Raw genomic sequence first — 14,131 nt, 5'->3', positions numbered from 1 at the left:
GACACAGGATTCCCACATTGGAGGGGAGACTCCCAAGGGTACTGAGTGACAACACCTATTTTTAATGTCCCTAGCCACAGAGCTCTACCTTCCGACAGTGCAGATACCCCTTGGGTGAAATACAGTGAAACCACTGAACTGGCTTTTCAGTAGAAGAGGGTGCAAAAGCACAATTTACATGAACCACCTGTGCTGCTTCAGATTTACTTTGCATACTGATCATGAGAGACATAGTATAGTTTTTACTTTTGACCCTGCTATAGTAAAAAAAATTGGTTCAAGACCGTGAACTTAGGCAAACAAACACTCCAAAGCTATACTCTAGATTTTTTTTCTTTGACAAACTAAGATACATTTGATTTTAAATCCTTCACGTGCATTTAAACTAGGTTACAGATGCCTTTTATGCATCCCAAGATAAAACAATCTCTAGTGGTTAATTAGTGAAACTGGATAGAGGTATTTTTATCGTTAGTGCTCATCTAAGTAAAATGGCAAAATTATTTGCTAGCAGCATTTAAAAATGGAATCTGTATTCAGTTAAATTTGTTCTCTGCCCTAGCTTCTTTGGGTCATGAGCATATAAACCCAAGAAACCTCAAAATAATCAGGACCAGCTCAGTTCATGATACATATACTGGTAAGAAATTCTATATTCCAAAAATTTGGTGACCCTACACTCCTGAGCTAGCATTCAGAAGGATTTTGGAATTGTCTATGAAGTGGTATTAATAACACCAGGAGTTAATAATTCATTGACTGCATGCATCTGTACTAAAAGGACTCCCTAGAAAAATCTGATCTTTAGAAACACACTCCAGCAGTGCCTCCTAAGAAGCCAGAAAAATGCCCTTATCAACAATTAAAAAGAAAAAGTTGCCCATGAGACTGCTGTTGGAGCTCACGTAAAATTAGCTTTTTTGCTTAAGTTGCCAAGAACAAAGAGGCAAAGTATGAGTAAAATGCTTCAAGATGATAAAACTGAACACAAAAACGAATGTTTCAGTGTTATGATCACTTGCACTCAAAAAATCCCAAGCTGTAGCCAGACCCCACTGCTGGCAAGCAGCTGGCAGCCAGGCAGACTTCAGCCCAGGCAAGGGAAATGCAGCCCACCCAGACCAGCACTTCTTGGGCTCACACAACGATATTCTAGCACATGGCTTGAAGAAATAAATTCATTTGATTTCCAAACAACCTCTCAGAAAGTAGAAAATGCAATTATTTCAGTCACAGACTGCTCACAGGCTAGCCACCATGCATTTCCAAAAGTGGGCTCGAAGCTGAATTCCACACTGTGAAATTGCACAAAAGCATGACTTGTGAATCAGTATTATACCTTGTTTGCAGCATTTCCAAACCCCCCATCACTCTGAAAAATGCTTTACAAAGAGCTGTCCAAATGAACTGCAGCAACCTCCTTTTCACACCTAGGCTAAGCAGTGTTTTTAAATACGAGCATAACATCTGAGTTTAACTCCAGCAGATACAGCTAATTGAGTAGAAGTAATTCTGCTTTTCTCTCCCCTGGAAGACTGAATCCTTCCAAGCTGTGTTTAAGTAACACAACACACACGCTTACATGGCCATTTTAATGCCAGTACCTCAAAGCTAAACAAGAGAATTAGACTCACTATTCCAAATTGTCAGCAGTCAGTGGCACCAGGACAAGTCCTCCTCAGCCTCCTTTCTAAGCATTGTGTATTACCATTCTCAAGAACACTGATCTTTCTAGTGACCAGCAACAGGACCCAAGGGAATGACATGGAGCTGTCCCAGGGGATGCGTAGGCTGGATATCAGGAAAAGGTTTTTCACCCAGAGGGTGGCTGGATACTGGCCCAGGCTTCCCAGGGAAGTGGTCACAGCACCAGCCTGACAGAGCTCAAGAAGTGCTTGGACAATGCTCCCAGGTACATGCCGTAACTCTCTTGGGGATATTCTGTGCAGGGCCAGGAGTTGGACTTTGATGGTCCTTGAGGGTTCCTTCCAACTCAGCTTATTCTATGAAAGGCAAATAAATTGCTGTAGAAATGTATTTTGAAGATTGCTGTTTAGAGTAATGAGGTACAGGTAGAAATGGAAAAATCTCACATCTTCAGCATGACACCCCCATGGCTTGTCTAGCAAAAAGAAAAACAGACAAAAACCCCTGCTCCACACATAGGACTCAACTTTGCTCTCAGTTATTCCCATGCAGATGAGGAATGTCTCTACTACAGGAAGTCCATTTATAGGGCTATAGGCCAGAAAGAAAATCAGCACAGGCCAAAAGGATGTATTTGCAAGTAGATGTATTACCATATATGCATTGATGTGTCTGTAGTGTTGGATTTTTAAAAAACTCCCTCAAAATCACGCCTTCAGTGCCGAACAGCATTGCTAAACTCAGCATTCAAGTGCTAAGCACAAGTAATTCCATTATAAGGTTTATAAGGTTTATCTACACTTTCAACACCAACACAAATTTGAAATTTAGCCTTCTCTGTATCAACAAGTAATGTCATGTGCACTGAATTAGCCTAGATGAAAGCATATTGTATTAAAAAATATTTTTATTGAAACAACAACTGGGTTATCCAATACTGAGTCAGAGCAGTCAATGTTTTTCAATTCCATGCTCAAGGCCATAAGAGGAGTTATATTTTATGTGAAAACTTTTAGCTTTTGGAAAGAAAGCTGGGCTGAAATGATCAACAATGAACTCTTGCATTTCAAAGCTGGTTTTGTGATGAAAAAAACCTAGGCTTGGATTTTCCTAACTTTCATAATATAGGTTTATCTTCCCTAGTAAAAGCTCCTTCATATTAGGCTATCTCTCTTCTAAACATGAACTTGTATTTTTATTGGTGACATAGTTAAAGGGAAAAAACATTTACTGATGAAAGGATTCTGGCTTTGAAGAACACACTATTCTGGAGATGACTAAATGTTTCACATTCAGTGGTCTCAAACTTAGAGAACAATATTATCATTGCTTTGGTATAAGCCCACCAAATTATGAATTTAAGATTTTTTCACACCAAATTAAGCATACATTTTAGCAAGCGGGGGAGGGAGGGGAATCACTTTGCCGTTCATATTCCTCTTATGTAAATGTACACAACAGATTGATCCAGGCACTAAGCACACTCTTGTGTCCAATAAAATATCAGAGTAGATCTCTTCTATTACAGTGGGTACTGAACCTGATGGGCGTTTCATCTAGAGATTTTGAGACCATGCAAAGGAACCTGATTTATCATTTATAATATCTGGAATGTTAAAAAATTACAGGTTATCTTGGCTGCAGGGTGTAATCAAGGCAGTGATCATAAATTCAGAGCAATGCTGATAGTTTCTATCATGATTGGGAAAAAAAATCAAACCCAGCCGTTACATAGCTGGGCCAATTTGGTTTTCTGGGAAGATAGACTGCTCTCTCATGATTCACTGTGCAGTGCATAGCACTACAAAAAGAAAGGAAAATTAACACAGATTTATCTTCATGACTGATTCCTTGGAAACTCTTGGGATTAACATGTTCAATTAGGAAGCCAAAAAGCAAGAAGTCAATCGTGGATTAAAGTTGATGAGATCAGCCTATACACAATGCTGAATTTCTTCAGACAAGAAGGGAGGGTGGGGGTTTGAAACAGAGAACAAATTGTCAGTAGCAGCATATAAACCAGGTACTGTAAAGAATTCAGAAATATTTTTAGGAACAAAAAGCAAAGCACTATCTGGGCAATTCTGGATTAGGTTGGAAAACTGTATTTTACAATATTCCAAGAACTTTGGCAGGCTCCTTGTAGAATCTGTTTCCTGTAACTATTGCTACTAAAGGATGTTTTCTTGAATTGGAGCCTGAAATCAGCTTTTTTTGGTGAGCAGTAAAGGACAGTGTTCTGTGTTGTCCTTGGTCTTTTCCATGTTAAACCTGTGTACAAGGCTGATGAACAGTGGAAGAAAAAAATAAGTACAAATATAAGACCTGTTTTCCCATAAATTATCAAAATAAAATACTGAGTTTCACAAGTTTTGTTCCTCATTGTGTTCATTCCTGTGTTTTTCATGTCTTCCAAGTTCTGTACTATACCCTCTGTAAATATTCTGCACTTTTTGAACTGATGAACATTATCCAAGCTCAGAGGTATGGAATGATTTTCTTTTACACGTTTCAAAACCAAATAAGAACAGGACAAAAAAGATTCTCTTCTAGATAGGATTCAGTTACCTTAAGACCTCTCATTACTGCTGTTTTAGGTTTGTCACAGGTCCTGTGACATACCTGCTAGTCCCCTACTGCTCTCCATGAGCCCAGAGCCTCCACAAAGGTTATCTACATGGGTACTACATACATTTCTCTCAGGCACTTAATTTAAACCTGATACCAATCTTAAGGACACGGAATCCCACCTTTTTGTCTATCTGAAAGCACCTATCTACAAAGAGTAAGTTACTTATTCAGGATATGTATGCATTTGTGAGAAACCAAATCTAGATTCCCAAATGATACAAAATGGAAGTCACGCACATTCCTCCTTTGCTTCACCATGATAAGAGCATTGTGCTAAGCTTGCCACACCAACTGAGTACATGCACAGAAGTAATGATTATTAAATACCTACTGGCATTTGAAATATTTGAACAGGCAACTGAATAATTTGAATAAGAAGACAAGACAGCTAGCTACCTTTATTCTTGTTATCCTTGTTATAAAGTTTTGCAACCATGCATTCTTATACTTAATTTAACCCTGGAGGAAAAGACTGCTCTTATTTTTTAAGAAAGTTGCTTTATATGACAAAAGTTATAGCACTTCAGTCCTCAACTTACTGCAAAAATTCCCATGCTTAAGGTTTTCTATTGCCTGGCTGTAACTTAAGAGTGGCAAAGTCAATTGGAAACAGAAAGCACAGAGATGTAGGTAGAAGACAGATCATATAAATCAGGGATAAGCACACAGAAGCATTACAGCTGCATATTTTTAGTGCCATAACAGATACACTCATTTCTGCCAAACATTTGGAGAAAAGAGTTGACATTCCCATGCCTGCTTTCCATATTTTTTTAAATACCTGTTGTGTTTGATGGAAAAGCAAGAAAACAGGAAAAAAAAATGCAAGGTCTCATGCAGCAACACTTCATGTGTGCTTTTGCAGCCTGTGCTATCAGCTCTATCAGCTTGTCTTGAAGTGGTGACCACTAAGAGTGTGTGGAGCACTTAACAGCTCTCATTGCCAGACCTTGCTGACTCACAAAATCACCTCTTGTTTAAAAGCATGTTTATCTAGGCATTGTGTTTGCTCAGAGCTTTTGAAACTTGGAAATTCAGCTCTAGAATAAAATTATGATCTTAGTGTTTTTTGTTGTTCAGTATGTTTATGTTGTTTGTTTAACACCACTCAGATATTAGACTTCCCTTTAAGCACCTACCAAGAAACAGCTTTCTAATCTAGGCTTACAATTTGTCTCTGGATTATTAAAGTAGAAATTAAAATTATGCAGCAACCAAGGTATGTACGTTATACTCTCCCCTTCCCACTTGCCATTCATTTCTCTGTCATGGCTCTAGACTGCCAGAACTTGACAATGGGGCCATCTACTCCCACCCCTGACTCGTTCTACAATATATACAAAAGTGCTTCATATTAAGCATGTTTCAAAAAAATCAGTGTGCTCCAGTGAAGTACTGAGCGCTTTTTTCCCCACACACTGAGTTGGCCTGAAATGCTTCTTCCATGCTACCGTTTCCACAGAACCATTCCCAAAGGCCTTCAACTCTTACCTGGTATTTCTGATACCACCTTTGATCTTGCTGTGTTTCTACTTCTCCAGGCATGACATGAAAGCAACATTCCTGTATTCTTTTACATTTGAAATCAGCTATATTTCAAAGCTCTGATGTCAACAGGACAACTTTATATCATCTCCAGTTAAACATATCTGCTACACAGATGTGAAACAGATCTTTTGTTTCACTACTCAGTTTGAAGCCAGCTACATAAGTAATTGAACAAAATGGTATTTTGTGAGTATGCTCAGCTACTTGTCTGTCAAATCTTTAAAAGTTGAAACCTTGTCACTGGTCTTCCGCATCAGGCTGATGCTGAATGGTTGTCTTTCCTTAGAAGCAAATTTAGTGCACACTGCTAGTGCATGCTGACAAGGGAAATACAGGAACGGACACCAAAGAGAGGGCTTTATATTTGCATTTCATCCTTGTGGCTATCTTGGTAGCTTTCCATAGAGATTCCCCTACTACTCTTAGGACAGAACCAGCATGGATAGTCAAGGGTGGGGAAGAAGCAGCAATTAATCTGTCAACCAGCTCTGTGGATGGAAGGTCTACATTCTGCACCCTTTTTGATAGGTGAGTCCATAAGTAAGGGAGCCTCAACTTCATTCCCTGAAGTACCTTAGCAGCAGCGATATACAAGGCTTCAGGAATCGGGCTAAGAATCACACCAAAATGTCTTGAATTTCCAGGACCTGCTTCTCTTTGTGCTTTTTAGTTATATTTTGCTTATCTTTGTATTTTCAAAAATCAAGGGGAGAAATCAAGAGAATGGCAGGAGGACAGTGATGAAGAAATGGTAAAGGAGAGACCAGGCTAGAGAAAGGAGAGGAACACAGAGTTTCCAGTTGTTAAGCCAAGACAAAATCCTTTCAGATTTCACTAAACTTTATTACTTTGATGACTTAAAATTCACTTCTTGAAAAATACTAGGAGGGCCTTTTCAAGAGAGAGGGAAAACACACTCTCAGCTCCATTGCCCCTGCAATCACTAAACCACAAGGCCTGCTGTCTGCTATACCACCTCTCTAGCTGCATGGAACTATCTCAATATGGGCACACAATTTTAGTCATCAAAGCAGCTGAAAACAGCTCCTGGGTCCCTCGTCTGTCCACTAAGAATCAGCCACTGCAGAAAGGCAAGCACCAGCCATAACCCCACAGCACCTCCTCGGAGTAAAGCCCATGGCAACAATTACCTGAGTATACTTTTCACAAAACCCCGAATTCTATATTTTAACCCAGAACTTGAAAAAAAGTTGGTAAATTTAATGTTTCAGAGATGCAACACTTTGGATCCTCCAGGTTTAATTGCACATAACTAGTATCAAGATGAACTTCTAATGTATGAGAGGTTTTAGCATACCAACATTGGGATGCTAGGAAGAGACACAGCAATATGCTCATCTCAAGCATTAACCATTGTTTAATCAAGTTAAATCTTAATGCCTTAACTTGCATGCCTCTGCAAGATCTGTCCAGATGATCTGCATGCCAAGCTGGACCACCACCTCTTCCTTCCCTCTGGTATTTGCAAAGTATCAGGGAATAAAAGTTATGATAGCCCAGTGCCTCTCTGCTGCAAAAGCCATTTATATAAGGCTTACTATATCTATTCCTCAGGTGTTACAACTCCAATGAAATAAAACAGATACAGTAACAAAGGTAGAACTGGCAGTCATATTCATGATGTGCTTTTTCATTCAACTGTATAAATATTTACTTAGTACAATCCTTCTGAATATACTTAGAAAGTAGTTCAAGTTTGAATCCCTGTTTCATTATGATGCTAAAAGGATATTCCCCACACACCACATATCCAAGCAGAAAGTATGGGTAAATATTAAACTTGTCCAGAGCACTGGGAAACAATCATACATATATTACATACATATACATAAGCAATGGTGCAGAAGTGCCAGGCACTTAACTACCATTCTCTCAAGTTGAAGGATTTATTCCCTCGTGAAGCATCTCTTTCATGAGCATCATTCCATACCACAAACTGATCAACACTGCCAAGTCTCACAGCACATACACAAAACAACTTCTTTTTCTTTGTGCAAAGCTAAGGAGGGAATTAAAGATCTCTTCTCTCTACCCTGTATCCCTAGGATACTTAAACTGGTGTCTCTTGGGTTTCCAGGCAATTTGGCTACTTTTACACAGTTTTGGAGGGGAAGTTCCTTAAGGCTGCTAGTAAAGGAAACTCACCAGGGAGAACCAAATTGAGCTCTTCCCATTGCTGCAGGATGACAGGATTATTTCTGTCACTTCATCTCCCTTAAAGCCTTAAACTTGCTCCCAACTTCTATGCAGCACAAGCACAGAGAGGTAACTGAGGCACAGGGCTGCATCTTGTAAGACATTTTTCAGTGCTCAGGTGTTGGGTGGAACTGACTCCTCCTCAGTCATGGACATGAGGAGACACAAAAGCTCATTTGGCTCAGGGCAGTATGCAGAAAGAACTGAACATGGCCTAAGACAGTGGAGAGAACCTCTAACCTCATTCTCAGAGCAGACTTGGATTTTATGTATCATGTAGAGATACCTAGCGAATAAAATTCCACCCTAGGGTCAAATAATTGAGCTACCTCAGGATGGAGGTCCCAGAGAACTTCACTTGTATTCAACTCCTTGCACAGCTGCTTAGATGAGAAGGTATAGTTTTGCTATACAACATTTGATGCAGAACTTAATTTGTCAGACTATGGTAAAAGAAACAAAGACACACGGTGCTATAATAAGCTAGAAGCAGGACTTCCAAAACTAATTTTCAAATAGAGAAAAGAATCCTAGCAGAAAATCATGAAGCTATTAAGCATTTTCTGAAAAGTTCAGGCAAAACCCCAGCAACAGCCAGTAAGAAATACACTAGAAGAGTTCTTTTTAAAGCTATTTATATTTTCTTTGCACAAATATTGTTATCATCTCCAACAGCATGTTAAAACCTTTACTAAAAACACGATGTATAGAACTCTCTTACAGTAGACTAATGAGTGTTGAAATTTTAACAGATAACAGCTAATTCAGAAATAGCACAGGAAAAGTGGAACAAGTTAGTGGACAATATCTGTTCTCTAACATCATACACAGAAGATGATCAAAGCCTGATGGAGTCAGGAATATTGACCACTCTGATCATTATATGACTTACTGAATAACAAAATATTCCTCACCCACTATCTCCTCTAATTGATATAATTACCTGCCTAAGTATAAATGTTGCAATTTTCTGTTAACCTCCTTCATGGCTGCTCAGCTGTACAAAGAAATAGAAAATCTGATCTATATGCACATATATTAATAAAACTGATGAAAATTGTGGAAATTGCTGTACCAAGTGATCACTTGATACTCAACCAATCAAACCACTGACTTCACGTTCTTTGAGTATTTCTACCTAGACAACAGCACATTATAAAAACCCCTTCCTGATACAACCTAAATTCAAGATTATATTCTGCAGTATGAGAACTACACTCCTATCTTAAGCACACTGAAATGGAATGGTAGTTACAGTATTCAGCCCTTTTTAGAAACCAGTTTCAGTACCTGACATCTACCATCAAATTATTTCCAAAATACAGTTATGTTTTAATTATTAACTCAAATAACCTGATTCATTTTGTAAATGAATGTCATTTGCAAAATTATGTCATCTCTTTCCAAAAAACAAAGCAAACTAATTTCAGTTCCAGCTAATCTGTGGTCTTTGTAACTTGGAAGCAACAGCTATAGTTTTGAATAGTTTATTATTTGCCTATTAAATGCTATTAAATGAACTTTTGATTTACATTTAGCCCCCAAATTCCAGTTTTTATAAATATAAGCACGAATTGAAGTATTTCCATGAATACAAAGATGCTTTCAATAAGTGTTTGCACAGAAGGAATCAACTTTGTCTCTGATATCTCACACCCAAAGCTTCACAGTACTGAAAACCTTTGGTCTTCCTTTACAAACATTAAAAGATTTAAGTGAACTGATTTGAGGAGGGAAACTGAATTTTAAATTGTTAAACATGGGGAAAAAAATGGCAGTCCCTCTTTCTCAATTCATTTGGGTGAGCTGCTCTAGTTATAAGAGATGATTTAAGGAATAAGCACCATCCATTTAGTTACTCTTACCTCAATAATATACAAAACCACATTTTTGTAGAAGCAGTACAATATGCATTTGGTAACTCGATTGTAACTCCAAGCACCATGGACCAACAGTAGCTTCTCCAAGTAGGAAAACTGAAAGACAGAAAAGAAGTATTTACTGAAAGACAGAAAAGAAAAAACTGAAAACTGAAAGACAGAAAAGAAGTATTTACATATATGAAGAATTGCTAAAAAATTGGTTGAAGGTAAATACATGTCCTCAAGAAAAAGAAAAATCCTCAAATCAACACTAAAAGCTGAAGTGCAGTATTTAAACAACTTAACAGAAGATATACACAAAAAAACAACTCTTAAAATACTTAAAGCTAAAATCTTTTTTTGTAGCAAAACATCTGAAGGTTCTAAAAAGTGGTTTTAAGTGGCAAAACATCTTCAATTGATATTACCATCCTGATGGTAAAATTAATGTTTGAGGGCTTACAAGGTTCAGAATCTCCTTTCTCTGTGCAAAATGAACAACCTAATAATCAAAACTGTCTTGAGCTGAAATAAAATACACAAGAGGGGAACAAAAGTGGAAAACAGATGCATTTATAGAGAATAGATACTTACAATAACATTTTCTACCCACAAAATGCATGTGATTGTGTATTATATAGAATTTTGTATAAAGCAAGGTGCATTTGCCAAAAAGAGCAAGTAAATTAATCTTGTATAATCATGTACCTTTAATGCTAGTTTGAACCCCTGATGGAGCTCAAATTCAGAACTTTTGAAAATGGATTTTTATGGAGCCAGTGTTGTAATCCAGACTGGGAAATGCATAATTTTCTAGTCTTGGCTTTGTTAGTGAAACTTTTTATGACCTGCAGCATTCCTCTTTTGCCCAGTTACCCACAGCTCAAAGTGATGACTGTGTTTACTGTTTAGCATGTATGTACCTGAAGGTAATTTTTAAGGTAATTATTTGCTTTGCTTCATTTTCCACAAAGTGATTTGACAGGAAAACCCCAACTTCCTATATTTAGATTCTAAATAATTTATTTTAACCAAAACTCATCTGAAATTGAAAGCTACAGTAATGAGTAAGGGCTGTTGTGAGGCAGCTCTGCTCCCATGCTTTCCAGCAATGAAATCACTGAACCACAAATCCTGTAAGGACAGCCTCTCTCCCATGCATCAGCAACTTGGATTTGTTAGCATATGCCAGCAGAGAAGGAGAGAAAACAAAAGTGAACCAGGCTTCACTGTTCTCTGCTTAACTTGAGCTAGAGCTATAACTGCGACACTCCCAAGGGAGTAGCTGACCTGTTCGACCCCTAAATGCCTCAAGTTAATTTGCAGGAGAGCTACAACTTTCCTCATCAAAATCACTAACAAAACACCACCAAAGCGATGGGAAACTTGCCATGATGTCCTTACAAGCCATCCCAAAGCTTCTGTGGAGAATAGTCAGAAACTGCCGGAGAACCTCTCTCTGCTGAATCTAACAAGTGAGCATCCTTGATGTGGTCTTCTTGAATGCTCAAGGCAACAAAAAATCCTACCGCCAATTGCTCTTGTCTGTGCTCTCATGAAAATGAGTGCACTACAGAGCACAGCAAGGAAGATACTCAGAGCCTAAAGAACACACAGAGCCTGCTCACACCAGTGAAGAGTCCCCTCAAGACATGGCAAAGATTTAAATCTGCTTTGATGTTGATATTATGCAAATACACAGCTACTGGCACAGAGCAGTACAGACAGGGGCTCTACCCTTGTTTGGCTGCTCCTGTATTTACAGCATTTTAAATCAGCAGGAAGCATTATGACCATCTGGCCAGCATACCTTCAAAACAGTGTGTGAGTTTTTACAGTCGTCTCTGTATCAACCCTAGCATAACTTATTTTACACAGAGATTCTCTTCTAGAATCTATCTTGACTAAAGGATGAGGTGATGGCATTTTGGGAGTTTTAAGACAGTGAAAAGGCATTCACAAAATAAGCCAATTTTTCCAAAGAAGAAAACTGAAACAAGAACATTTGTTGAAGAAAGAAGCTTCCTTAATTAAGGAAAGGAAACAGTCCCTAGACACCAGATGTTTTCTAGATTAAGATGATAAAGCTATTTACTGAGAAAAAAAAAAGTTATTGAAGTCTACTACTGCCTAACTAGTTAGGTCATTTGATTTGGGAATTATCTAAATAGAGGTCACTGGTGCAATATCATTTCAAGGGAAAAGGATGATTCAAACAGATGCTCCTTGCACCTGTGGAAGCTATTTCAAGTGGAGTCAGACACAAGTTGGCTTTTTATTTTTGTTTGGTTTATGTTTTGATTCTCCCTGGAATCCCAAATGAGCCTATATAGAGACCCTCTCTTCTCTAAGTGCCTACTTCTGGCAGCACTGCATTTGAAATAGCATTTGAACATGAGATGCTACATTACAGTGGTCGTCTTAAATTACTCAATAAGAACATACTCTGCCTGCAAGGCATGCACATACAGTAATGTTTTAGTGGGAGTTATATGTCTTCACTGAAAGAAATACACTCCACAGAGATCAAGTTTTTCTTTTGAACACTAATTTACTTTTTTTTTAAGCACATACTACCACACAGTATTAGTCTCCTCTACTAGAGGGATTTTTTTTAATATGTTTTCTAATTTAATCAGTACAAATTCTTCTACACAATCACAAAAGAACCAGTTCCACGGTGTTTCACTAATTTTTGAATGCTGCAATTCTGTGCTGGTGTCACCAGATTTTATTTCATATTGAATGAAAAAGATTCATTGTTATTGTCAGTAATTTGCTGACTGGAATTTAAACGAAGAGCAGCTTCCATGTTCCAACACTAAACTGAAATACAGGGTTTTTTTAATGCAAAAGCAACACATGAACATGGAATTACTTCTCCAGATTTAACACTACTGCGACACAAAAGAAATAACATATGTAGGGCCTTCTACAGACAAAACTCTTGCTGTTTATGCTTAGTTACCAAATCGAAGTAATAAATTATCTGAGGAAGTCCAGGTAAGGAGTATTCCATTAAGTTATACAGCAGAAGCTATATATAATCCACTGAAATTAAAAATGTAAAACTCATTATGAGATACCATAGACAATGGCTATGGCAGTTCCTATACTGGTATATATTTGGAATATGCCTCTGTTTATGATAGAAAAACTTGGTAAAACTGCCTAAAATTCTCAAGATAGATTTTGTGAAAGGTCTCAGTTATTCAAACCTGAAACTTCAGGTTCTTCAGTGTTCTTCATCAGAGGTCAGAACAGAGCAGCAATACAAGACTGCCACTTTGTTTCTCAAAAGAAAAACAATAAACAATTATCTGTGCATACAGCAGCATTATCCCTGCCTTTTCAAAACCTCACCTTCTACTGGGAGCTATCAAAGGATGGTAATATTTCACGTCACTTAGTAGAACAAATCTGACTACACCCTGCCAGAAGAGAACATTAGCTGAAGCTCCAGTCACTGAGGAGATAAAGGATTGTCTCTGCTTCCTGTCAGCTTGATACGGTTTTGCCCTGAATCAATCTCAAACACAGAGCATCTCAAGTGTAAACAGTATTCAGAGGATATTCAGGAACTGAAGCACCTTCTTCCTTTTTGATTTTTCTTTCAAAATCTTGGTTCTAAATTGTGGTTTCTTCAGCGAAACAAACAAAAAAGGCTTTTAAATCCTCTTTTTATCTGCAGTAATCAGTTCTGAATCTGATGAACTAGTTTAGGAGCACTCACCCAAATAATGCTCAGAATAACACATGTAAAATGGAAAATGTTGGCTAGCTCTCTAGAACTGTGATCAATTCTTGGACGCAACACAGGGGGCGGGGGGAAATAAAGATAGAGGAGACACCTCAAATTAGTTTGCCAACAGCCAAATTCTCACATACCTGTTTATAGTATTGACTTAGAGAAAGAGAAGAGTTTGCACCAAGACAGATCAGTTACTTAAAATCATATTAACACATGCATCACAGAAATTGCTGCCCCCTGATTACTGAAGAACCAAGATATCATACAGTTGTCAGGAGGAAACTAAAACTTTGAAGAGAAGTGGGGCTTTGCCCTGAAGAACAATCATAACAAATACCCAAAATATTTCCAAAATATGTTCTAGACAGCTGCCTGGAAAAGGAAACAATCAGAGATGCTTCTAGCTTAGAAGAAGCCTATCGAGCACTACGTGGCTGCACAGTGCATTTCTCAAAGATGATATGGCAGTTGTTCA

The 14,131-nt window shown here is 38.0% G+C and overlaps 1 protein-coding gene across 7 annotated transcripts in view; it reads right to left on the bottom strand.

The window, feature by feature from the left end:
* ATP8A2 (ATPase phospholipid transporting 8A2) overlaps window positions 1-14,131 on the bottom strand; it is a 317,516-nt gene that overhangs the window by 136,423 nt on the left and 166,962 nt on the right. For all 7 annotated transcript variants that reach the window (XM_068181246.1, XM_068181248.1, XM_068181251.1 and 4 more), the window contains one exon: window positions 9,909-10,019. In XM_068181246.1, coding sequence (XP_068037347.1) covers window positions 9,909-10,019 — 111 coding nt within the window. The remainder of the gene's footprint in view (window positions 1-9,908; window positions 10,020-14,131) is intronic.

The sequence above is a fragment of the Anomalospiza imberbis genome, chromosome 2, assembly GCF_031753505.1.
Source record: "Anomalospiza imberbis isolate Cuckoo-Finch-1a 21T00152 chromosome 2, ASM3175350v1, whole genome shotgun sequence".
NCBI lineage: Eukaryota > Metazoa > Chordata > Aves > Passeriformes > Viduidae > Anomalospiza > Anomalospiza imberbis.
Note: the sequence above shows the minus strand (reverse complement) of the source record. Positions and strands in the feature narration are given on the sequence as shown.